The 24089-nt window shown below is 50.6% G+C and overlaps 2 protein-coding genes across 9 annotated transcripts in view; one reads left to right on the top strand and one right to left on the bottom strand.

Moving 5' to 3' along the window:
* Window positions 1-1458, top strand: part of ciapin1 (cytokine induced apoptosis inhibitor 1) — a 132460-nt gene extending 131002 nt beyond the window's left edge. For all 8 annotated transcript variants that reach the window (XM_072518672.1, XM_072518673.1, XM_072518679.1 and 5 more), the window contains one exon: window positions 1115-1458. In XM_072518672.1, the coding sequence (XP_072374773.1) occupies window positions 1115-1225 (111 nt within the window). In that variant the 3' untranslated portion in view covers window positions 1226-1458. The remainder of the gene's footprint in view (window positions 1-1114) is intronic.
* Window positions 1459-2951: 1493 nt separating this feature from the next.
* Window positions 2952-24089, bottom strand: part of LOC140430892 (C-C motif chemokine 18-like) — a 122560-nt gene continuing 101422 nt past the window's right edge. The window contains exons 2-3 of the mRNA XM_072518671.1: window positions 5394-5460; window positions 2952-3381 (exon numbers count right to left, since the gene is read on the bottom strand). Coding sequence (XP_072374772.1) covers window positions 3282-3381; window positions 5394-5460 — 167 coding nt within the window. The 3' untranslated portion in view covers window positions 2952-3281. The remainder of the gene's footprint in view (window positions 3382-5393; window positions 5461-24089) is intronic.

The following is a 24089-nucleotide window of genomic DNA, read 5'->3' as shown; positions in this document are numbered from 1 at the left end:
GGCGGTGTGTGTGTGTGTGTCGGGCGGTGTGTGTGTCGGGCGGTGAGTGTGTGTGTGTGTGTGTCGGGCGGTGTGTGTGTGTGTGTCGGGCGGTGTGTGTGTCGGGCGGTGTGTGTGTGTGTGTGTCGGGCGGTGTGTGTGTGTCGGGCGGTGTGTGTGTGTGTGTCGGGCGGTGTGTGTGTGTGTGTCGGGCGGTGTGTGTGTGTGTGTCGGGCGGTGTGTGTGTGTGTCGGGCGGTGTGTGTGTGTGTCGGGCGGTGTGTGTGTGTGTGTCGGGCGGTGTGTGTGTGTGTGTCGGGCGGTGTGTGTGTGTGTGTCGGGCGGTGTGTGTGTGTGTGTCGGGCGGTGTGTGTGTCGGGCGGTGAGTGTGTGTGTGTGTGTGTCGGGCGGTGTGTGTGTGTGCGTGTCGGGCGGTGTGTGTGTGTGCGTGTCGGGCGGTGTGTGTGTGTGCGTGCGTGTCGGGCGGTGTGTGTGTGTGTGCGTGTCGGGGGGGGGGTGTGTGTGCGTGTCGGGCGGGGGGTGTGTGCGTCGGGCGGGGGGTGTGTGCGCGTGTCGGGCGGGGGGTGTGTGCGTGTGTCGGGCGGGGGGTGTGTGCGCGTGTCGGGCGGGGGGTGTGTGCGCGTGTCGGGCGGGGGGTGTGTGCGCGTGTCGGGCGGGGGGTGTGTGTGCGTGTCGGGCGGGGGGTGTGTGTGCGTGTCGGGCGGGGGGTGTGTGTGCGTGTCGGGCGGGGGGTGTGTGTGCGTGTCGGGCGGGGGGTGTGTGTGCGTGTCGGGCGGGGGGTGTGCGTGCGTCTGTCGCGCCCGCTGGGTGTGCGTGCGTCTGTCGCGCCCGCTGGGTGTGCGTGCGTCTGTCGCGCCCGCTGGGTGTGCGTGCGTCTGTCGCGCCCGCTGGGTGTGCGTGCGTCTGTCGCGCCCGCTGGGTGTGCGTGCGTCTGTCGCGCCCGCTGGGTGTGCGTGCGTCTGTCGCGCCCGCTGGGTGTGCGTGCGTCTGTCGCGCCCGCTGGATGTGCGTCTGCCTGTCGGTGTGTCTTTCTCGTTATATTAGGCATTATTGTATCTAGTCTGTTTTGTCATTTGGGTTAAGTATATTGATATCACTCACTCTGACTGTTGCAGTGCTATCTTGGTGATGCCTTCCGCTGTGCCAGCTGTCCTTACATGGGGATGCCCGCCTTCAAACCGGGTGAAAAAATCCTGTTGGCTGACCAGACTCTGACTGATGCGTGAACTGTTTCAATGGAGTGTGTGAGGCTGGCATTGCTATCTCGAGGGAGTGTCCCTCTTTAATCTGGACTCTTGGATCTTTGTTGTTTTGACTCTCGCAGAGCAATTGACCTTTATTTGAATTGGGTACATTCAGAATGATGCTGTAATCACCTTGCTGCCAAGATTAGGTTTATTTGTATTCAATGTGAGTATTTACTAAGATGAGGGAATAAATGCTGAACTGTTCTACCGTTTCCCAGTGCCGCTCCGTATATTGAATGATTTTGTGCTGATTCATTTCCCTGTGTTGAACTGTGTATTAAATTGTTGCCAACCTTCACACTTCTCCCTGTTTTCTGGGGCTGTCTCCCCTTCTTGCAAAATCTGTTAGTCGACCCATTTGGTTCTCCACCAGCGCCACATCAAAGTTTTAATAATAATAATAATGGCTTATTGTCACAAGTAGGCTTCAATGAAGTTACTGTGAAAAGCCCCTAGTCGCCACATTCCGGCGCCTGTTCGGGGAGGCAGGTACGGCCAGAATCATTCCCATCATTCCTTTCTATAGGATATTTCACCATGCGGTTCTTTGTCACCCGTCTCCATCCCTGTGCTTTATCAAATCCACTGTTGCCCAAATAACCTCTCCACCAGCAGCACCCTCCCCTCCCCAGTTCCGGAGCCTGCTGAGGTGAATTGTCACCCCCTCCATTTCTCCACTAGCCTTTGTGAGTTCTCCCGTCCACATCAGATGCAGTCCTATTCACAGAAGCGCCTAGCAATTGGTGCTGAATTACCTCCAATTATTTGTTATTCTCTCTCAGTATGTGGGCCTATTGTTCATGCCTCGTTGCCCTTGAAAAGATGGTGGTGACTCAGTGACAGTGAAGGAACAGTGATATATTTCCAAGTCAGGATGGTGAGTGGCTTGGAGGGGTTCCATTGTGTCTGCTGCTCTTGTCCTAGATGGTAGTGGTCGTGGGTTTGGAATGTGCTGTCAAAGGAGCCTTGGTGAGTTCCTGCAGTGCATCTTGTAGATGGTGCACACGGCTGCTACTGTACGTTGATGGTGGAGGGAGTGAATGTTTGCGGTGGTGGATGGGGTGCAAATCAAGCGGGCTGCTTTGTCCTGGATGGTGTCGAGCTTCTTGAGTGGTGTTGGAGCTGCACTCACCCAGGCAAGTGGAGAGTATCCATTGCACTCCTGACTTGTGCCTTGAAGAATCAGGACTTGAGTTACCTGACCTGATTTATTTGTGTTTGGCTGGAATTTAGATAAGCACAGTTTGATGGGAAGTGGACCCGAGGTAATAATGAATTACACTTGTCTGCAAAAGATGGGCAGCACGGTACCATAGTGGTTAGCACAGTGGCTTCACAGTGCCAGGGTCCCAGGTTCGATTCCCCGCTGGGTCACTGTCTGTGCGGAGTTTGCATGTTCTCCCCGTGTCTGCGTGGGTTTCCTCCGGGTGCTCCAGTTTCCTCCACGGTCCAAAGATGTGCAGGTTGCCCTTAGTGACCAAAAAAAGGTAGGAGGGGTTATTGGGTTACGGGGATAGGGTGGAAGTGAGGGCTTAAGTTGGCCAGTGCAGACTCGATGGGCCCCAATGGCCTCCTTCTCACTGTATGTTCTATGGCAGAGCTATTTTTATTATTATCTGACGCAGCTCAATATTCCAGATTATAAAGAATTACCATTCAACCACTGTGTCAGGAAATACAACAAAATAGCAAAGATCCCAGTAGATAGATACTTAATAATAATAGTCTTTATTAGTGTCGCAAGTAGGCTTACATTAACACTGCAATGAAGTTACTGTGAAAATTACTGGAAAGGATGTAAACTTCAGGAAAATATTTTTCCCTGGAGGAACACGAAATGGAAAGATGAAAGCGCAAAATAAATTGGCAGTTTCACAGAAATTGAGTGCTGCAAAGGATTGATTAAGCAGCAAAGTGATTGGATGGATAGGCACAGTGTTCTCTAGTGTTATTGATACGATGATCAGTGTGGGCTCCTGGGTCAAAACTCTGTCCAGATTCATCACTCTGCAGAGCTTCTCCATGACCTTGGTTTCTATCTCTCTTCAAACCGTTTCTTCAGGATGCCCAGTGCTTTTTGCATCCACATCCCTTTTGGGTCAACACAGATCTCCAAACCTCCTGTGGTCTTGAACCTGTGTAGAGAACATGGAGTTTAGAAAGTGGCAGGGTGTCAGTATAATACAGCGAGTAAAAACTCCCCTCTGAACCTAGGAGCACAACCCTGCACTCTCCACAACTCAACGCCATTTTCTTTGTGCAACGCACTCCCGAGTGTTTGTTGGGGAGAGTGTAGAGGGAGCTTTACTCTGTATCTAACCCCGTGCCCTCCTGTCCTGGGAGTGTTTGATGGGACAGTGTAGCGGGAGCTTGACTCTATCTAACCCCTTGCTGTACCTGCCCTGGGAGTGCTGATTGGGACTGTAGAGGGTGCTTTACTCTGTATCTAACCGTTTGCTGGAGGCATAGACTATTTTCTAAATGGGAAGATGCTTAGGAAATCAGAAGCACAAAGGGACTTGGGAGTCCTTGTTCACGATTCTCTTATGGTTAACGTGCAGGTTCAGTCGGCTGTTAGGAAGGCAAATGCAATATTAGCATTCATGGGGAGAGGGCTAGAGTACAAGAGCAGGGATGTACTTCTGAGGCTATATAAGGCTCTGGCCAGACCCCATTTGGAGTATTGTGAGCGGTTTTGGGTCTAAGGAAGGATGTGCTGGCCTTGGAAAGGGTCCAGAGGGGTTTCACAAGAATGATCCCTGAATGAAGAGCTTGTTGTATGAGGAATAGTTGAGGATTCTGGGTCTGGACTCGTTGGAGTTTAGAAGGATGAGGGGAGGATCTTATTAAAGCTTACAGGATACTTCGTGGCCTGGATGGAGTGGACGTGGAGAGAATGTTTTCACTTGTAGGAAAAACTAGAAGTAGAGGACACAATCTCAGACTAAACGGGCGATCAGGAATTTCTTCAGCCAGAGGTTGGTGAATCTGTGGAACTCTTTGCCGCAGAAGGCTGTGGAGGCCAATTCACTGAGTGTCTTTAAGACAGAGATAGATAGATTTTTGATAATAAGGCGATCAGGGGTTATGGGGAGAAGGCAGGAGAATGGGGGATGAGAAACATATCAGCCATGATTGAATGGCGGAGCAGAGTCGATGGACTGAGTGGCCTAATTCTGCTCCTATGTCTTATGGTCTATGGTCTTACGGGAGCTTTACTCTCTATTTAACCCCGTCCTGTACCTGTCCTGGGAGTGTTTGATGGGGACAGTGCAGAGGGAGTTTTACTCTGTATCTAATCCTTTGTACCTGTCCTGGGAGTGTTTGATGGGGACTTTCCTCTGTATCTAACATGCTCTGTGGATGGCTGCATGCATGTGTTTCTCTAATATGAAACTAGCATAGTGGAAATGCCACTGAGCTACAAATGCAGAGAGTCAATGGGCACATGGGTTCAAATCCCACCATGGCAGCTGCACGAATTTAACTTCAATTAATATCTGGAATATCAGTGTTGGTGACCAGGAAACTATCGTCAGTTTCTGCAAAAACTATGCTTCAAATGGGTTTTATTATTTCTCGCTATCATACGATTATAAGAGTTAGGAACCCGGAGTAGGTTATTTGGTCCTTCGAACCTGTTCTACCATTTAATAAGATCATGGCTGATTTAACCCCACTTTTCTTTCTGTTTCACCATTACTCTCGACTCTTGCAGATCAAAATTGTAGTCCGCCTTGAATATATTCAATAACCCAGCCTCCACTGTCCTCTGCGTTAGAGAATTCCAAAGATTAACAATCTTCTGAGAGAAGAAATATCCCTTCATCCTGCTAACATTTTGTGCTTCATGTCATGCGTCTCTCGAACCTCTGTGTGTGATCAATAGTGTGCAGTGGTGACAGTGTATTGGAGAGCAGTATCCAGTCCATTACTGATGGAGATTTGTCAAGACTCACCACTCACAGCTTCCCAAACTGAAGCAACTTGAAATCTTTAGGTTGACGGAGTCTTTGCTAGACTCTTAATTGAATAGTGTGTGGGCATCAATACCTATGATCAGAGCTCTACATAGCATACTGGTTTGTACAGTACATTTACCATTTGAGTGAAGTCTGAATTTAAACGCCTGTTACTAACAACTTACAAGACAGCAGGAGGGGGGCAGTCATGCGCTGCCTTGGAGGAATCAGTGAGTCCTTCTTCTGGAATTGCTGTGAATAAAAGAGAATAATTCTAGAAACTTGAAAGCAGAGCCATTACTTTAAACCGTTGCTGGAGATTGTGCTCTGTAAAATGGGACCAACACTGGCTCTAGATTCCCAACAGCTTTGTGTTATCTTCAGTCAGTGTGTTAGATTCAGTCAGTATGTTATTCAGCATTGGGCAAGTTTTGCTGGAGTGAGGCCCTTTGTTCTGTACACCATTATTTAGACTTTTTCCTCACAAATAGGAATATTGGCTGTCATTAATCATGCAGAAGAAAGCTGTAGACTGTGGAAGATATCAGTGGACATAATAAAAATCGTTATTATTGTCACAAGTAGGCTTACAGTACTGCAATGAAGTTCCTGTGAAAATTCCCTAGTTGCCACATTCCGGCGCCTGTTCAGGTACACAGAGGGAGAATTCCGAATGTCCAATTCACTTAACAGTACGTCTTTCGGGGCTGTGGGAGGAAACCGGAGTACCTGGAGGAAACCTACGCAGACACAGGGAGAATGTGCAGACTCTGCACAGGAAGTGGCCCAAGCCAGGAATCTAACCTGGGACACTGGAGCTGTGAAGCAACAGGTGGATGGAACAGTGGCAAATGGACTTCAGTCTGAAAAAATGCATTTGAGGAAGGCTAACAAGGCAAGAGGAGACATAAATGGTAGGAAGTGAGCAGTGTAGAGGGACAGAAGAACCTTTGCATACATGCAGGCACAAAGATTGAGGATAGCTATAATCTCCAAAATGATATAGATGGGTTGGTGGAGTGGGCGATAAAGTGGCAGTTGGAATTTAACACAAGTGTGAGGTCATGGATTTAGGGAGGTCAAACAGTTATAGCGAGTACACAATAAATGGGAATATACTAAGCGGGATAGGTGAAGTAAGAGATCTTGGTGTACAAATACACAGGTCCCTGAAGACAGCAGTACAAGTAGACAAGGTTGTAAAGAAAGCATATGGAATGCTCTCCTTTGGCAGAGGCATACAATATAAAAGTAAGAATATAGGGCTGGATTCTTCCGCCCCACCCACCGCAAGATGACCATGGGTGGACAATGGAAAAGTCCATTGGCTTTGGGCGAGATTCTCTGATCGCTGGGTGGGCATGGCCGAAGAATCCGCCCATAATGTTGGAATTGTATAAAACACTGGTGAGGCCACAACTGGAGTCTTGTGTGCAGTTTTGGTCACCACATTACAGGATGGGCACAATTGCTTTGGAGAGAGTGCAGGGGAGGTTTACAAGAATGTTGTCCGAGCTGAAAAAGTGTAGTTACGAGGAGAGATTGGATAAGTTGGGGTTATTTTCCTTGGAACAAAGAAGACTGAGGGGTGACTTAATTGAGGTGCACAAAATTGAGGGGGAAAATAAAATTGTTTCCCTTGGTGGAGAATTCTAGAACTAGGGGACATAGATTTAAGATAAATGGCAGAAGGTGCACAGAGGACTTGAGAAAAACGTTTTTACCCAAAGGGTAGTGGGAGTCTGGAATTTGCTACCTGAGTTGGGGGTGGAGGCAGAGATCCTAAACTCTTCTAAAATGAGCTGGATCTGCACCTTAGGTGCTGTAGCGAGAGGGCTATGGACCGGGTGCAGGAAGGTGGGATTAGAAAGGGAAAGTGGGTGTCCTCGGCTGGCATGGACAAGATGGACCGATAGAACAGCTTTTTTTTCTATGATTCTATTCTATTCGATCACTGAAGGTGGCTGGGCAGGTAGATAAGGTGGGCTGGATTCTCCCAAAATGAGACTGTCCCTTTTGTTTTCAATATATAAAAGGTAAGAGAAGCAAAAATAGGCATTGGACCACTGGGAAATGTGGCTGGAGAAGTAATAATAGGAAACAAAGAAATGGCAGATGACTGAATAGCTACTTTGCATCAGTCTTCACGGTGGAAGACACCAGTGGGATGCCAGAGAACCATGGGGCAGAGGTGAGTGTAGTGACCATTACTAAGGTGAAGGTTCTGGGGAAACTGAAAGGTCTGAAGGTGGATAATGGGTCATAGATAGCAGCTTCAGGGAATTAGTTACACCAAAGATTGGAGATTGGTGGGTAACTGTAAGAGGGGCTGGGAAAAAGCAGTCAGTGCAGGGATCCCCTGCGGTCGTTCCCCTGAGAAACAAGTATACCGCTTTGGATACTTGTGGGGGGGATGACTTACCAGGGGTAAGCCATGGGGTACGGGCCTCTGGCACGGAGTCTGTCCCTGTTGCTCAGAAGGGAAGGGGGGGAGAGGAGCAGAGCATTAGTAATTGGGGACTCTATAGTCAGGGGCACAGATAGGAGATTTTGTGGGAGCGTGAGAGACTCACGTTTGGTATGTTGCCTCCCAGGTGCAAGGGTACGTGATGTCTCGGATCGTGTTTTCCGGGTCCTGAGGGGGAGGGGGAGCAGCCCCAAGTCGTGGTCCACATTGGCACGAACGACATAGGTAGGAAAGGGGACAAGGATGTCAGGCAGGCTTTCAGGGAGTTAGGATGGAAGCTCAGAACTAGAACAAACAGAGTTGTTATCTCTGGGTTGTTGCCCGTGCCACGTGATAGTGAGATGAGGAATAGGGAGAGAGAGCATTTAAACACGTGGCTACAGGGATGGTGCAGGCGGGAGGGATTCAGATTTCTGGATAACTGGGGCTCCTTCTGGGGAAGGTGGGACCTCTACAGACAGGATGGTCTACATCTGAACCTGAGGGGCACAAATATCCTGGGGGGGAGATTTGTTAGTGCTCTTTGGGGGGTTTAAACTAATGCAGCAGGGGCATGGGAACCTGGATTGTAGTTTTAGGGTAAGGGAGAATGAGAGTATAGAGGTCAGGAGCACAGATTTGACGTCGCAGGAGGGGGCCAGTGTTCAGGTAGGTGGTTTGAAGTGTGTCTACTTCAATGCCAGGCGTATACGAAACAAGGTAGGGGAACTGGCAGCATGGGTTGGTACCTGGGACTTCGATGTTGTGGCCATTTCGGAGACATGGATAGAGCAGGGACAGGAATGGATGTTGCAGGTTCCGGGGTTTAGGTGTTTTAGTAAGCTCAGAGAAGGAGGCAAAAGAGGGGGAGGTGTGGCGCTGCTAGTCAAGAGCAGTATTATGGTGGCGGAAAGGATGCTCGATGGGGACTCTTCTTCCGAGGTAGTATGGGCTGAAGTTAGAAACAGGAAAGGAGAGGTCACCCTGTTGGGAGTTTTTTATAGGCCTCCTAATAGTTCTAGGGATGTAGAGGAAAGGATGGCGAAGATGATTCTGGATAAGAGCGAAAGTAACCAGGTAGTTATTATGGGAGACTTTAACTTTCCAAATATTGACTGGAAAAGATATAGTTCGAGTACAATAGATGGGTCGTTTTTTGTACAGTGTGTGCAGGAGGGTTTCCTGAAACAATATGTTGACAGGCCAACAAGAGGCGAGGCCACGTTGGATTTGGTTTTGGATAATGAACCAGGCCAGGTGTTGGATTTGGAGGTAGGAGAGCACTTTGGGGACAGTGACCACAATTCGGTGACGTTTACGTTAATGATGGAAAGGGATAAGTATACACCGCATGGCAAGAGTGAGAGCTGGGGGAAGGGCAATTATGATGCCATTAGACGTGACTTGGGGGGGATAAGGTGGAGAAGTAGGCTGCAAGTGTTGGCCACACTGGATAAGTGGGGCTTGTTCAAGGATCAGCTACTGCGTGTTCTTGATAAGTATGTACCGGTCAGGCAGGGAGGAAGGCATCGAGCGAGGGAACCGTGGTTTACCAAGGAAGTGGAATCTCTTGTTAAGAGGAAGAAGGAGGCCTATGTGAAGATGAGGTGTGAAGTTTCGGTTGGGGCGATGGATAGTTACAAGGTAGCGAGGAAGGATCGAAAGAGAGAGCTAAGACGAGCAAGGAGGGGACATGAGAAGTATTTGGCAGGAAGGATCAAGGAAAACCCAAAAGCTTTCTATAGGTATGTCAGGAATAAGCGAATGACTAGGGAAAGAGTAGGACCAGTCAAGGACAGGGATGGGAAATTGTGCGTGGAGTCTGAAGAGATAGGCGAGATACTAAATGAATATTTTTCGTCAGTATTCACTCAGGAAAAAGATAATGTTGTGGAGGAGAATGCTGAGCCCCAGGCTAATAGAATAGATGGCATTGAGGTACGTAGGGAAGAGGTGTTGGCAATTCTGGACAGGCTGAAAATAGATAATTCCCCGGGACCTGATGGGATTTATCCTCGGATTCTCTGGGAGGCCAGGGAAGAGATTGCTGCACCTTTGGCTTTGATTTTTATGTCATCATTGGCTACAGGAATAGTGCCAGAGGACTGGAGGACAGCAAATGTGGTCCCTTTGTTCAAAAAGGGGAGCAGAGAGAACCCCGGCAACTATAGACCGGTGAGCCTCACGTCTGTAGTGGGTAAAGTCTTTGAGGGGATTATAAGAGACAAGATTTATAATCATCTAGATAGGAATAATATGATCAGGGATAGTCAGCATGGCTTTGTGAAGGGTAGGTCATGCCTCACAAACCTTATTGAGTTCTTTGAGAAGGTGACTGAACAGGTAGACGAGGGTAGAGCAGTTGATGTGGTGTATATGGATTTCAGCAAACGTTTGATAAGGTTCCCCACGGTAGGCTATTGCAAAAAATACGGAGGCTGGGGATTGAGGGTGATTTAGAGATGTGGATCAGAAATTGGCTAGCTGAAAGAAGACAGAGGGTGGTGGTTGATGGGAAATGTTCAGAATGGAGTACAGTCACAAGTGGAGTACCACAAGGATCTGTTCTGGGGCCGTTGCTGTTTGTCATTTTTATCAATGACCTAGAGGAAGGCGCAGAAGGGTGGATGAGTAAATTTGCAGACGATACTAAAGTCGGTGGTGTTGTCGTTAGTGTGGAAGGATGTAGCAGGTTACAGAGGGATATAGATAAGCTGCAGAGCTGGGCTGAGAGGTGGCAAATGGAGTTTAATGTAGAGAGGTGTGAGGTGATTCACTTTGGAAGGAATAACAGGAATGCGGAATATTTGGCTAATGGTAAAGTTCTTGAAAGTGTGGATGAGCAGAGGGATCTAGGTGTCCATGTACATAGATCCCTGAAAGTTGCCACCCAGGTTGATAGGGTTGTGAAGAAGGCCTATGGAGTGTTGGCCTTTATTGGTAGAGGGATTGAGTTCCGGAGTCGGGAGGTCATGTTTCAGCTGTACAGAACTCTGGTACGGCCGCATTTGGAGTATTGCGTACAGTTCTGGTCACCGCATTATAGGAAGGACGTGGAGGCTTTGGAGCGGGTGCAGAGGAGATTTACCAGGATGTTGCCTGGTATGGAGGGAAAATCTTATGAGGAAAGGCTGATGGACTTGAGGTTGTTTTCGTTGGAGAGAAGAAGGTTAAGAGGAGACTTAATAGAGGCATACAAAATGATCAGGGGGTTGGATAGGGTGGACAGTGAGAGCCTTCTCCCACGGATGGATATGGCTGGCATGAGGGGACATAACTTTAAACTGAGTGGTAATAGATATAGGACAGAGGTCAGAGGTAGGTTCTTTACGCAAAGAGTACTGAGGCCGTGGAATGCCCTACCTGCTACAGTAGTGAACTCGCCAACATTGAGGGCATTTAAAAGTTTATTGGATAAACATATGGATGATAATGGCATAGTGTCGGTTAGATGGCTTTTGTTTTGGTGCAACATCGTGGGCCGAAGGGCCTGTACTGCGCTGTATTGTTCTATGTTCTATGTAAGTCACCTGGACTGGATGGACTACACCCCAGGGTTCCAAAAGAGATAGTTGAGATTGTGGAGGCATAGGTGGTGATCTTTCAGGAATCACCGGAGGCAGGAAGGGTCCCAGAGGACTGCAAAGTGTCTAATGGAACACCATTATTTAAGAAGGGAGGGAGGCAGAAGAGGTGAAATTATAGGCCGGTTAGCCTGACTTTGGTTATTGGTAAGATTTTAGAGTCCATTATTAAAGATGCGATCGCGGAATATTTGGAAGTGCATGATAAAATAGGACTGAGTCAGCACGGCCCTCACTTCCACCCTATCCCCGTAACCCAATAACCCCAAAGAAACGTTTTTGGTCACTAAGGGCAATTTATCATGGCCAATCCACCTAACCTGCATATCTTTGGACAGTGGAAGGAAACCGGAGCACCCGGAGGAAGCCCACGCAGACACGGGGAGAACGTGCAGAATCCGCACAGACAGTGACCCAGCGGGGAATCTAACCTGGGACCCTGGCGCTGAGAAGCCACAGTGCTATCCGCTGTGCTACCGGGCTGCCCACTTACCTTCCCCCACACAGCACTCTGCTTCTCCTGGCCACTTACCTTCCCCACACAGCACTCTGCTTCTCCTGGTCACTAATCCCTCCACACAGCACTCTGCTTCTCCTGGTCACTCACCTTCCCCCACACAGCACTCTGCTTCTCCTGGTCACTAATCCCCCCACACAGCACTCTGCTTCTCCTGGTCACTTACCTTCCCCCACACAGCACTCTGCTTCTCCTGGTCACTAATCCCCCCACACAGCACTCTGCTTCTCCTGGTCACCTACCTTCCACCACACAGCACTCTGCTTCTCCTGGTCACTAATCCCCCCTCACAGCACTCTGTTTCTCCTGGTCACTAATCCCCCCCCACACAGCACTGTGCTTCTCCTGGTCACTAATCCCCCCCACACAGCACTCTGCTTCTAGGGGAAGGGTAAATATGATGTCAGACAAGAATTGAAGTGCATAAGTTGGGAACATAGGCTGTCAGGGAAGGACACAAGTGAAATGTGGAACTTGTTCAAGGAACAGGTACTACGTGTCCTTGATATGTATGTCCCTGTCAGGCAGGGAAGAGATGGTCGAGTGAGGGAACCATGGTTGACAAGAGAGGTTGAATGTCTTGTTAAGAGGAAAAAGGAGACTTGTGTAAGGCTGAGGAAACAAGGTTCAGACAGGGCATTGGAGGGATACACGATAGCCAGGAGGGAACTGAAGAAAGGGATTAGGAGAGCTAAGAGAGGGCATGAACAATCTTTGGCGGGTAGGATCAAGGAAAACCCCAAGGCCTTTTACACATATGTGAGAAATATGAGAATGACTAGAGCGAGGGTAGGTCCGATCAAGGACAGTAGCGGGAGATTGTGTATTGAGTCTGAAGAGATAGGAGAGGTCTTGAACGAGGACTTTTCTTCTGTATGTACAAATGAGAGGGCGATATTGTTGGAGAGGACAGTGTGAAACAGATTGGTAAGCTCGAGGAAATACTTGTTAGGAAGGAAGATGTGTTGGGCATTTTGAAAAACTTGAGGATAGACAAGTCCCCCGGGCCTGACGGGATATATCCAAGGATTCTATGGGAAGCAAGAGATGAAATTGCAGAGCCGTTGGCAATGATCTTTTCGTCCTCACTGTCAACAGGGGTGGTACCAGGGGATTGGAAAGTGGCGAAGGTCGTGCCCCTGTTCAAAAAAGGGACTAGGGATAACCCTGGAAATTACAGGCCAGTTAGTCTTACTTCGGTGGTAGGCAAAGTAATGGAAAGGGTACTGAAGGATAGGATTTCTGAGCATCTGGAAAGACACTGCTTGATTAGGGATAGTCAGCACGGATTTGTGAGGGGTAGGTCTTGCCTTACAAGTCTTATTGAATTCTTTGAGGAGGTGACCAAGCATGTGGATGAAGGTGAAGCAGTGGATGTAGTGTACATGGATTTTAGTAAGGCATTTGATAAGGTTCCCCATGGTAGGCTTCTGCAGAAAGTAAGGAGGCATGGGATAGTGGGAAATTTGGCCAGTTGGATAACGAACTGGCTAACCGATAGAAGTCAGAGAGTGGTGGTGGATGGCAAATATTCAGCCTGGATCCCAGTTACCAGTGGTGTACCGCAGGGATCAGTTCTGGGTCCTCTGCTGTTAGTGATTTTCATTAATGACTTGGATGAGGGAGTTGAAGGGTGGGTCAGTAAATTTGCAGACGATACGAAGATTGGTGGAGTTGTGGATAGTAAGGAGGGCTGTTGTCGGCTGCAAAGAGACATAGATAGGATGCAGAGCTGGGCTGAGAAGTGGCAGATGGAGTTTAACCCTGAAAAGTGTGAGGTTGTCCATTTTGGAAGGACAAATATGAATGCGGAATACACGGTTAACGGTAGAGTTCTTGGCAATGTGGAGGAGCAGAGAGATCTTGGGGTCTATGTTCATACATCTTTGAAAGTTGCCACTCAAGTGGATAGAGCTGTGAAGAAGGCCTATGGTGTGCTCGCGTTCATTAACAGAGGGATTGAATTTAAGAGCCGTGAGGTGATGATGCAGCTGGAGAAATCTTTGGTAAGGCCACATTTGGAGTACTGTGTACAGTTCTGGTCGCCTCATTTTAGGAAGGATGTGGAAGCTTTGGAAAAGGTGCAAAGGAGATTTACCAGGATGTTGCCTGGAATGGAGAGTAGGTCTTACGAGGAAAGGTTGAGGGTGCTAGGCCTTTTCTCATTAGAACGGAGAAGGATGAGGGGCGACTTGATAGAGGTTTATAAGATGATCAGGGGAATAGATAGAGTAGACAGTCAGAGACTTTTTCCCCGGGTGGATCAAACCATTACGAGGGGACATAAATTTAAGGTGAAAGGTGGAAGATATAGGAGGGATATCAGAGGTAGGTTCTTTACCCAGAGAGTAGTGGGGGCATGGAATGCACTGCCTGTGGAAGTAGTTGAGTCGGAAACATTAGGGACCTTCAAGCAGCTATTGGATAGGTACATGGATTACGGTAAAATGATATAGTGTAGATTTATTTGTTCTTAAGGGCAGCACGGTAGCATTGTGGATAGCACAATTGCTTCACAGCTCCAGGGTCCCAGGTTCGATTCCGGCTTGGATCACTGTCTGTGCGGAGTCTGCACATCCTCCCCGTGTCTGCGTGGGTTTCCTCCGGGTGCTCCGGTTTCCTCCCACAGTCCAAAGATGTGCAGGTTAGGTGGATTGGCCATGATAAATTGCCCTTAGTGTCCAAAATTGCCCTTGGTGTTGGGTGGAGGTGTTGAGTTTGGGTAGGGGGCTCTTTCCAAGAGCCAGTGCAGACTCAAAGGGCCGAATGGCCTCCTTCTGCACTGTAAATTCAATGATAATCTATGATTAATCTAGGACAAAGGTTCGGCACAACATCGCGGGCCGAAGGGCCTGTTCTGTGCTGTATTTTCTATGTTCTATGTTCTATGTACTGGTCACTGTGGTGGTATGTATTAGGGGTAGTACGGTACCCAGTGATGCCGAGAGGCTATTGGTGGATAGACACTGGGTCCTGATTGGATTTGCCGCCTGCTGGCTCCACCCAGTAAGGCGGAGTATAAGAACCCGCAGTCGCATTCTGTAACCAAGCTGCTGGGGAACAAGTCTGCGTAATAAAGCCTTCGATTGACCATCTCTTCTCGCCTAGTGAGTAATTGATTGTGCTACAGTTTATTACGCAAACTTAAAAGACTGTGGAGCCCCGGATCGCCCCAGAGTGTCTGCGAATCAGCCCCCATGCAGCAAACTCAGCGGCCACGTTTAAACACTGGCTAGCGTGCTTTGAGGGATACCTACAGAAGACCAGAAAATGCAGGTCCTGCATTCCAGGGTGAGTCCGGAGATCTACACGCTCATCGAAGACGCGGAGGATTTCCCGACGGCGCTCACCATGCTGAGAAGGATCTACATTCGGCCCGTAAATCAAGTCTACGCACGCCACCAACTCGCGATGATATGGCAAATCCCCGGAGAATCGCTGGATGGGTTTTACAGCGCGCTGCTAATATTGGGATGAAGCTGCAACTGTCCACCGGTGACGGCTAACGAACATACGGAACTCCTAATCAGGGATGCTTTTGTAGCAGGTATGACCTCATCCCAAATTCACCAGCGACTGCTGGAGAGAGACTCATTGGGCCTCACGGAGGCACGGGGCCTTGCGGCCTCCCTCGATGTGGCCTCACAGAATGCCCGCGCTTACGTCCCCGACCACGCGGCAACTCCTTGGGCTCCGTGGACCCCCGCCGCGACCGACTCCCCGGCACCCCCCATCCCCCCGCAAGCCTGCGCGGCCAGAGCACCAGACCACCTGGGGGGGCCCCGCTGCTATTTTTGCCGGCAGTCGAAACACCCCCAGCAGCGCTACCCGGCCCGCCCGGCCATCTGTAAAAGTTGCGGCAAGAAGGGGCACTGTTCAGCGGTGTGCCAGTCCTGGGGGATCGCCGCAATCTCCGGGGGAGAACTGGGACCACAGACTCAACCTTCCACCCCCCCCCCACCAACGATCCATGTGCGGCCAACGGGCGCCACCATTTTGGGTCCCGGACTCCATGCCCCCGGACGGGTGCCGCTATCTTGTGACCCTCCCGCCACGTGCGATTCATGGGCGCGGCCATTTTGTCCGCCCCCGACCGCGTGCGATCCGTGGACGCCGCCATTTTGGCTGACAGCCAAGGACGCCAGCATGGACGGCTCCACGGGGCCTGAAGAAAACTTCCCGATGCAGCAACCGCGACTGGCTTCGGTGACCCTGAAACAGTCGCGGCCCCGGACGCTCCAAACGGCAACGACGGCGGTGCTGGTTAACAGGTACGAAACGCCATGTCTGATCGACTCTGGGAGCACGGAAAGTTTTATCCATCCGGATACGGTAAGATGCTGTTTTCTTTCAATCCACCCGAGTACCCAAAAGATCTTTCTGGCAGCGGGATCCCATTCCGTAGAAATCAAAGGGTTCTGCATCGCGAACCTAACGGTGCAGGGGAGAGAGTTTAAGAATTATCAACTTTGTCCTCCCCCACCTCTGCGCTCCCATTCTCCAGGGGTTAGATTTTCAATGTAACCTTCAGCGTTTAATTCCAATTCAGCGGCCCTATACCCCCACTCACTATCTGCAGCCTCACGACCCTCAAGGTTGAACCGCCTTCCTTGTTTGCGAACCTCACCCCACAAGGAGCAGACGGTACAGCACCCAGGACCGAACATTTATCCGGTCTGAAGTCCAACGGCTGCTGAATGAAGGCATAATCCAGGCCAGCAATAGTCCCTGGAGAGCTCAGGTGGTAGTTGTAAAGACCGGGGAGAAGCAGAGGATGGTCGTAGACTACAGTCAAGCCATCAATAGGTACACGCAGCTAGATACGTACCCTCTCCCCCGCATATCCGACATGGTCAATCGGATTGCACAGTACAAGGTCTTTTCCACCGTGGACCTTAAGTCCGCATACCATCAGCTCCCCATCCGCCCGACCGACCGCAAGTACACTGCCTTCGAAGCAGACGGCTCTACCACTTTTTAAGAGTTCCATTTGGCGTCACTACGGAGTCTCGGTCTTCCAACCGAATGGTTGACCAGCACGGTTTGCGGGCCATGTTCCCGTACCTCGACAACGTAACCATCTGCGGCCATGACCAGCAGGACCATGACGCCAACCTCCGCAGATTCCTCCAGACCACTAGCGCCCTGAACCTCAGCTACAACAGGGAAAAATGTGTGTTTAGTACCGACCGTCTAGCCATCCTTGGCTACGTAGTGCGTAATGGAGTGATAGGCCCCGACCCTGGAAGCATGCGCCACCTTATGGAGTTCCCCCTCCCCCACTGCTCCAAAGCCTTGAAATGCTGCCTGGGCTTCTTCTCTTATTACGCCCAGTGGGTCCCCCACTACGCGGACAGGGCCCGCCCGTTAATCCAGTCCACTACCTTCCGTCTGTTGACAGAGGCCCGCCAGGACTTCAGCCGCATCAAAGAGGACTTTGCAAAAGCCACGATGCACGCAATCGACGAGTCCCTCCCCTTCCAAGTCGAGAGCGACGCACCTGACGTAGCTGGCAGCCACACTCAACCAAGCGGGCAGACCCGTGGCCTTTTTCTCCCGGACCCTCCACGCTTCAGAAATCCGCCACTCCTCAGTGGAAAAGGAAGCCCAAGCCATAGTAGAAGCTGTGCGGCATTGGAGGCATTACCTGGCCGGTAGGAGATTCACTCTCCTAACTGACCAACCGTCGGTAGCCTTTATGTTCGATAATGCGCAGCGGGGCAAGATCAAGAACGACAAGATCTTTTGGTGGAGGATCGAACTCTCCACATATAATTATGAGATCTTGTATTGTCCCAGAAAGCTGAATGAGCCGTCCGATGCCCTATCCCACGGCACATGTGCCAACGCACGAGTGGACCGTCTCCAAGCCCTCCACGAGGACCTCTGCCACCCGGGGGTAAATCGGTTCTACCACTTTGAGAAGACCCGCAACCTCCCCTACTTGGTTGAGGAGGTCCGAACAGCCACCAGGAACTGCCAAATCTGCGCAAAGTGCAAGCCGCATTTTTTCAGGCCAGATAGAGCGCACCTGATAAAGGCTCCATAGCACTCTGCTTCTCCTGGGCATTGATCCCCCCACACACAGCACTCTGCTTCTCCTGGTCACTAATCCCCCCACACAGCACTCTGCTTCTCCTGGGCACTGATCCCCCCGCACACAGCACTCTGCTTCTCCTGGTCACTAATCCCTCCACACAGCACTCTGCTTCTCCTGGGCACTGATCCCCCCACACACAGCACTCTGCTTCTCCTGGTCACTAATCCCCCCACACAGCACTCTGCTTCTCCTGGGCACTGATCCCCCCACACACAGCACTCTGCTTCTCCTGGTCACTAATCCCCCCACACAGCACTCTGCTTCTCCTCGTCACTAATCCCCCCACACAGCACTCTGCTTCTCCTGGGCACTGATCCCCCCACACACAGCACTCTGCTTCTCCTGGTCTCTAATCCCCCCACACAGCACTCTGCTTCTCCAGGGCACTGATCCCCACACACACAGCACTCTGCTTCTCCTGGTCACTAATCCCCCCACACAGCACTCTGCTTCTCCTGGGCACTGATCCCCCCACACACAGCACTCTGCTTCTCCTGGTCACTAATCCCCCCACACAGCACTCTGCTTCTCCTCGTCACTAATCCCCCCACACAGCACTCTGCTTCTCCTGGGCACTGATCCCCCCCACACACAGCACTCTGCTTCTCCTCGTCACTAATCCCCCCACACAGCACTCTGCTTTTCCTGGGCACTGATCCCCCCACACACAGCACTCTGCTTCTCCTGGTCACTAATCCCCCCACACAGCACTCTGCTTCTCCTCGTCACTAATCCCCCCACACAGCACTCTGCTTTTCCTGGGCACTGATCCCCCCACACACAGCACTCTGCTTCTCCTGGTCACTAATCCCCCCACACAGCACTCTGCTTCTCCTCGTCACTAATCCCCCCACACAGAACTCTGCTTTTCCTGGTCATTAATCCCCCTGCGCACAGCACTCTGCTTCTCCTGGTCACCTACCTTCCCCCACACAGCACTCTGCTTCTCCTGGTCACTTCCCCTCCCTCACACAGCACTCTGCTCCTCCTGGTCACTAACACCCTCCGCACAGCACTCTGCCTCTCCTGCTCACTAATCCCCCCACACAGCACTCTGCTTCTCCTGGTCACTAGAACATTACAGCGCAGTACAGGCCCTTCGGCCCTCGATGTTGCACCAACCTGTGAAACCACTCTAAAATCCATTTACACTTTCCCCTTATCGTCCATATGTCTATCCAATGACCATTTGAATGCCCTTAGTGTTGGCGAGTCCACTACTGTTGCAGGAAGGGCATTCCACGCCCTTACTACTCTCTGAATAAAGAACCTACCCCTGACATCTGTCATATCTATCTCCCCTCAATTTAAAGTTATGTCCCCTCGTGCTAGACATCACCATCCGAGGAAAAAGACTCTCACTGTCCACCCTATCCAATCCTCTGATCATCTTGTCTCAATTAAGTCACCTCTTAACCTTCTTCTCTCCAGCGAAAACAGCCTCAAGTCCCTCAGCCTTTCCTCATATGGTCTTCCCTCCATTCCAGGAAACATTCTGGTAAGTCTCCTCTGCACCCTTTCCAATGCTTCCACATCCTTCAGAACCAGAATTGCACGCAATACTCCAAATGCGGCCGCACCAGAGTTTTGTACAGCTGCAACATGACCTCATGGCTCTGAAACTCAATCCCTCTACCAATAAAAGGTAACACACCGTACGCCTTCTTAACAACCCTCTCAACCTGGGTGGCAACTTTCAGGGATCTATGTACATGGACACCGAGATCTCTCTGCTCATCCACACTGCCAAGAATCTTACCATTAGCCCAGTACTCAGTCTTCCTGTTATTCCTTCCAAAATGAATCACCTCACACTTTTCTGCATTAAACTCCATTTGCCACCTCTCAGCCCAACGCTGCAGCTTATCTATGTTCCTCTGTAACTTGTAATATCCTTCCGCACTGTCCACAACTCCACCGACTTTAGTGTCATCTGCAAATTTACTCACCTATCCTTCTACGCCCTTCTCCAGGTCATTTATAAAAATGACAAACAACAGTGGCCCCAAAACAGATTCTTGTGGTACACCACTAGTAACTGGACTCCAGTCTGAACATTTCCCATCAACCACCACACTTTGCCTTCTTCCAGCTAGCCAATTTCTGATCCAAATTGCTAAATCACCCTGAATCCCATGCCTCCGTATTTTCTGCAGTAGCCTACCGTGGGGAACCTTATCAAATGCTTTACTGAAATCCATATACACCACATCAACTGCTTTACCCTCATCCACCTGTTTGGTCACCTTCTCAAAGAACTCAATAAGGTTTGTGAGGCACGACCTACCCTTCACAAAACCGTGTTGACTATCTCTAATCAAATTATTCCTTTCCAGATGATTATACATCCTATCTCTTATAAATCATTCCAAGATTTTTCCCACAACAGAAGTAAGGCTCACTGGCCTATAGATACCGGGGTTGTCTCTACTCCCTTTCTTGAACAAGGGGACAACATTTGCTATCCTCCAGTCTTCTGGCATTATTCCTGTAGACAAAGATAACTTGAAGATCAAAGCCAAAGGCCCAGCAATCTCCTCCCTAGCTTCCCAGAGAATCCTAGGATAAATCCCATCCGGCCCAGGGGACTTATCTATTTTCACACTTTCCAGAATTTCTAACACCTCCTCCTTACGAACCTAAAGCCCTTCTAGTCTAGGAGTCACAATCTCAGTATTCTCCTCGGCAACACTGTCTTTTTCCTGTGTGAACACTGACGAAAAATATTCATTTAGCACCTCTCCTATCTCCTCGGAACTCTGCTTCTCCTGGTCACTAATCCCCCACACAGCACTCTGCTTCTCCTGGTCACTAATCCCCCCCCCCCCCCCACCCCCCCACACACACAGAACTCTGCTTCTCCTGGTCACTAATCCCCTACGCAGCACTCTGCTTCACCTGGTAACTAATCCCCCCATACAGCACTCTGCTTCTCCTGGTCACTAATCCCCCACACAGCACTCTGCTCCTCCTGGCCACGTACACCCCCCCCCCCCCCCTCACACACACACACACAGCACTCTGCTTCTCCTGGTCACTAATCCCTCCACACAGCACTCTGCTTCTCCTGGTCACTAATCCCCCACACAGCACTCTGCTTCTCCTGGTCACTAATCCCCCCACACAGCACTCTGCTTCTCCTGGTCACTAACTGAACCCACAGCACTCTGCTTCTCTTGGTCACTAATCCCACCACACAGCACTCTGCTTCTCCTGGTCACTTACCCCACACACAGCTCTCTGCCTCTCCTAATCACTAATCCCTCCTCACAGCACTCTGCTTCTCCTGGTCACATACCTCCGCCACACAGCACTCTGCTTCTCCTGGTCACTAATCCCCCCACACAGCACTCTGCTTCTCCTGGTCACTAATCCGTCCGCACAGCACTCTGCTTCTCCTGGTCACTAATCCCCCCACACAGCACTCTGCTTCTCCTGGTCACTAATCCCCCACACAGCACTCTGCGTCTCCTGGTCACTAACCCCCCACACATCACTCTGCTTCTCCTGGTCACTAATCCCACCACACAGCACTCTGCTTCTGCTGGTCACTAATCCCCCCACACAACTCTCTGCTTCTCCTGATCACTAATCCCCCTACACAGCACTCTGATTCGCCTGGTCACCAATCCCCCCACACAGCACTCTGCTTCTCCTGGTCACTAATCACCCCACACAGCACTCTGCTCTGTCTGGTCACTATTCCCCCCTCACAGCACTCTGTTTCTCCTGGTCACTATTCCCCCCACACAGAACTCTTCTTCTCCTGGTCACTATTCCCCCCACACAGCACTCTGCTTCTGCTGGTCACTAATCCCTCCACACAGCACTCTGCTTCTGCTGGTCACTAATCCCTCCACACAGCACTCTGCATCTCCTGGTCACTAATCCCCCCACACAGCACTCTGCTTCTCCTGGCCACTAATCCCCCCTCCCCCCCACTCAGCACTGCTTCTCCTGGTCACTAATCCATCCACACAGCACTCTGCTTCTCCTGGTCACTTACCTCCCCTCACACAGCTCTCTGCCTCTCCTGGTCACTAATCCCTCCACACTTAACTCTACTTCTCCTGGTCACTTACCTCCCCAACACAGGACTCTGCTTCTCCTGGTCACTAATCCCTCCACACAGCACTCTGCTTCTCCTGGTCACTCTCCCCCCCCCTCCCCCGCCCCCTCCCCACACACACACATACATCCCTTGTAGCCACCTAGGTTGGCCAACACACGATGTAAAATGGAGAACAGCAAAGGCTGCAGGGAAATTCAGCGAACAGGCAGAAACCAGCAGGTGAAAGTTTACTGTGTATTAAACTCTGCAAAAGCCCAAGCAACATCGATACAAGCAGCCATCTGCATAGTAATGTAGCAGCCATCTACATACTAATGAGCGATCCGTGGGAACAATCGAAACATTTGGGATAAACAAGGCCAAGCCAGACTCCTCGGCGCCAGCAGGAACCAACACAAAAGAGGTTAACGGACACCTCAAGACCGCCCATCGACCAGGGAACCGCTCCAGTATTGGAGAAATCGAACCAACGATTGTAACAAAGTCCAATCACTTGGAACCAGGTGCAGGGTCCGCCCCGAAAGGCGGGAAGCCCCTGGGGACTATAAAGTTGAGCCCCCAAGTTCAAATCGTTCTTCTTGACCGGGTCACTCAGCAATGCGAACCAACCCTTGACAGTGACCGGTGCAGCTGCCGCCAAGAGAATGTAAGCCTTAAGTCAACGCTCGCTACGAGATACGCGATTACCGTGTACAATAAATGTGCTTTGATTGGAATTTTACTAATTGGTGTATTGAGTTATTGATCATTATTTGAACTTGAATCTCATGGCGGTATCATAAAGATCCCTGGCGACTCGAAAGCAAAGGTTATAAAACAGAGCCAATTCAACCAACCAAAAGTTAGCAACACCCTCTGCTTTACCTGGTCACTTCCCTTCCCACACACTGCACTCTGCTTCTCCTGGTCACTAATCTCACATGAACAGCACTCTGCTTCTCCTGGTTACTAATCCCCCACAAACAGCACTCTGCTCTCCTGGTCACTAATCCCCCCGCACAGAACTCTGCTTCTCCTCGTCACTAATTCCCCCACACAGCACTCTGCTTCTCCTCGTCACTTACCTAGCCCCACACAGCACTCTGCTTCTCCTGCTCAGTAATCCCCCCACACAGCACTCTCCTTCTTCTGGTCACAAATCCCCCCACACAGCACTCTGCTTCTCCTGGTCACAAATCCCCCCACACAGCACCCTGCTTCTCCTGGTCACTAAGGTCCCACACAACAGCCTGCTTCTCCTGGTCATGTACCTTCCCCCACACAGCACTCTCCTTCTCCTGGTCACTTACCTTCCCCCCACACAGAACTCAGCTTCTCCTGGTCACAAATCACCCCCCCCCCCCCAATACAGCACTCTGCTTCTCATGGTCATTAATCCCCCCTCACAGCACTCTGATTCTCCTGGCCAATAACCGCCCCACACAGCACTCTGCTTCGCGTGGTCACTAATCACCCCACACAGCACTCTGCTTCTCCTGGTCACTTACCTACCCCCACACAGCATTCTGCATCTCCTGGTCACTAATCCCCCTCCGCACAGCACTCTGCTTCTCCTGCTCACTTATCCCCCCACACAGCACTCTGCTTCTGCTGGTCACTAATCCTCCCAAACAGCACTCTGCTTCTGCTGGTCACTAATCCCCCCACACAGCACGCTGCATCTCCTGGTCATTTACCTATCCCCACACAGTACCCTGCTTCTCCTAGTCACTACTCCCCCCACACAGCACTCTGCTTCTCCTGGTTACCAAACCCCCACACAGCACTCTGCTTCTCCTGGTCACGTTCCTTCCCCCAACTGAGCACTCTGCTTCTCCTGGTCACTAAACCACCCACACAGCATCCTGCTTCTCCTGCTCACCTACCTCCCCCACACAGCACTCTGCTTCTCCTGGTCACTAATCCCACCACACAGCACTCTGCTTCTCCTGGTCACTAATCACCCCCCACACAGCACTCTGCTTCTCCTGGTCACTTACCTCCCCCACACAGCACTCTGCTTTGCCTGGTCACTAATCACCCCACACAGCACTCTGCTCTGTCTGGTCACTATTCCCCCCTCACAGCACTTTGCTTCGCCTGGTCACTAAACACCCCACACAGCACTCTGCTCTGTCTGGTCACTATTCCCCTCACACAGCACCCTGCTTCTCCAGATCACT

Source organism: Scyliorhinus torazame, chromosome 10, assembly GCF_047496885.1.
Source record: "Scyliorhinus torazame isolate Kashiwa2021f chromosome 10, sScyTor2.1, whole genome shotgun sequence".
Taxonomy (NCBI): domain Eukaryota; kingdom Metazoa; phylum Chordata; class Chondrichthyes; order Carcharhiniformes; family Scyliorhinidae; genus Scyliorhinus; species Scyliorhinus torazame.
Note: the sequence above shows the minus strand (reverse complement) of the source record. Positions and strands in the feature narration are given on the sequence as shown.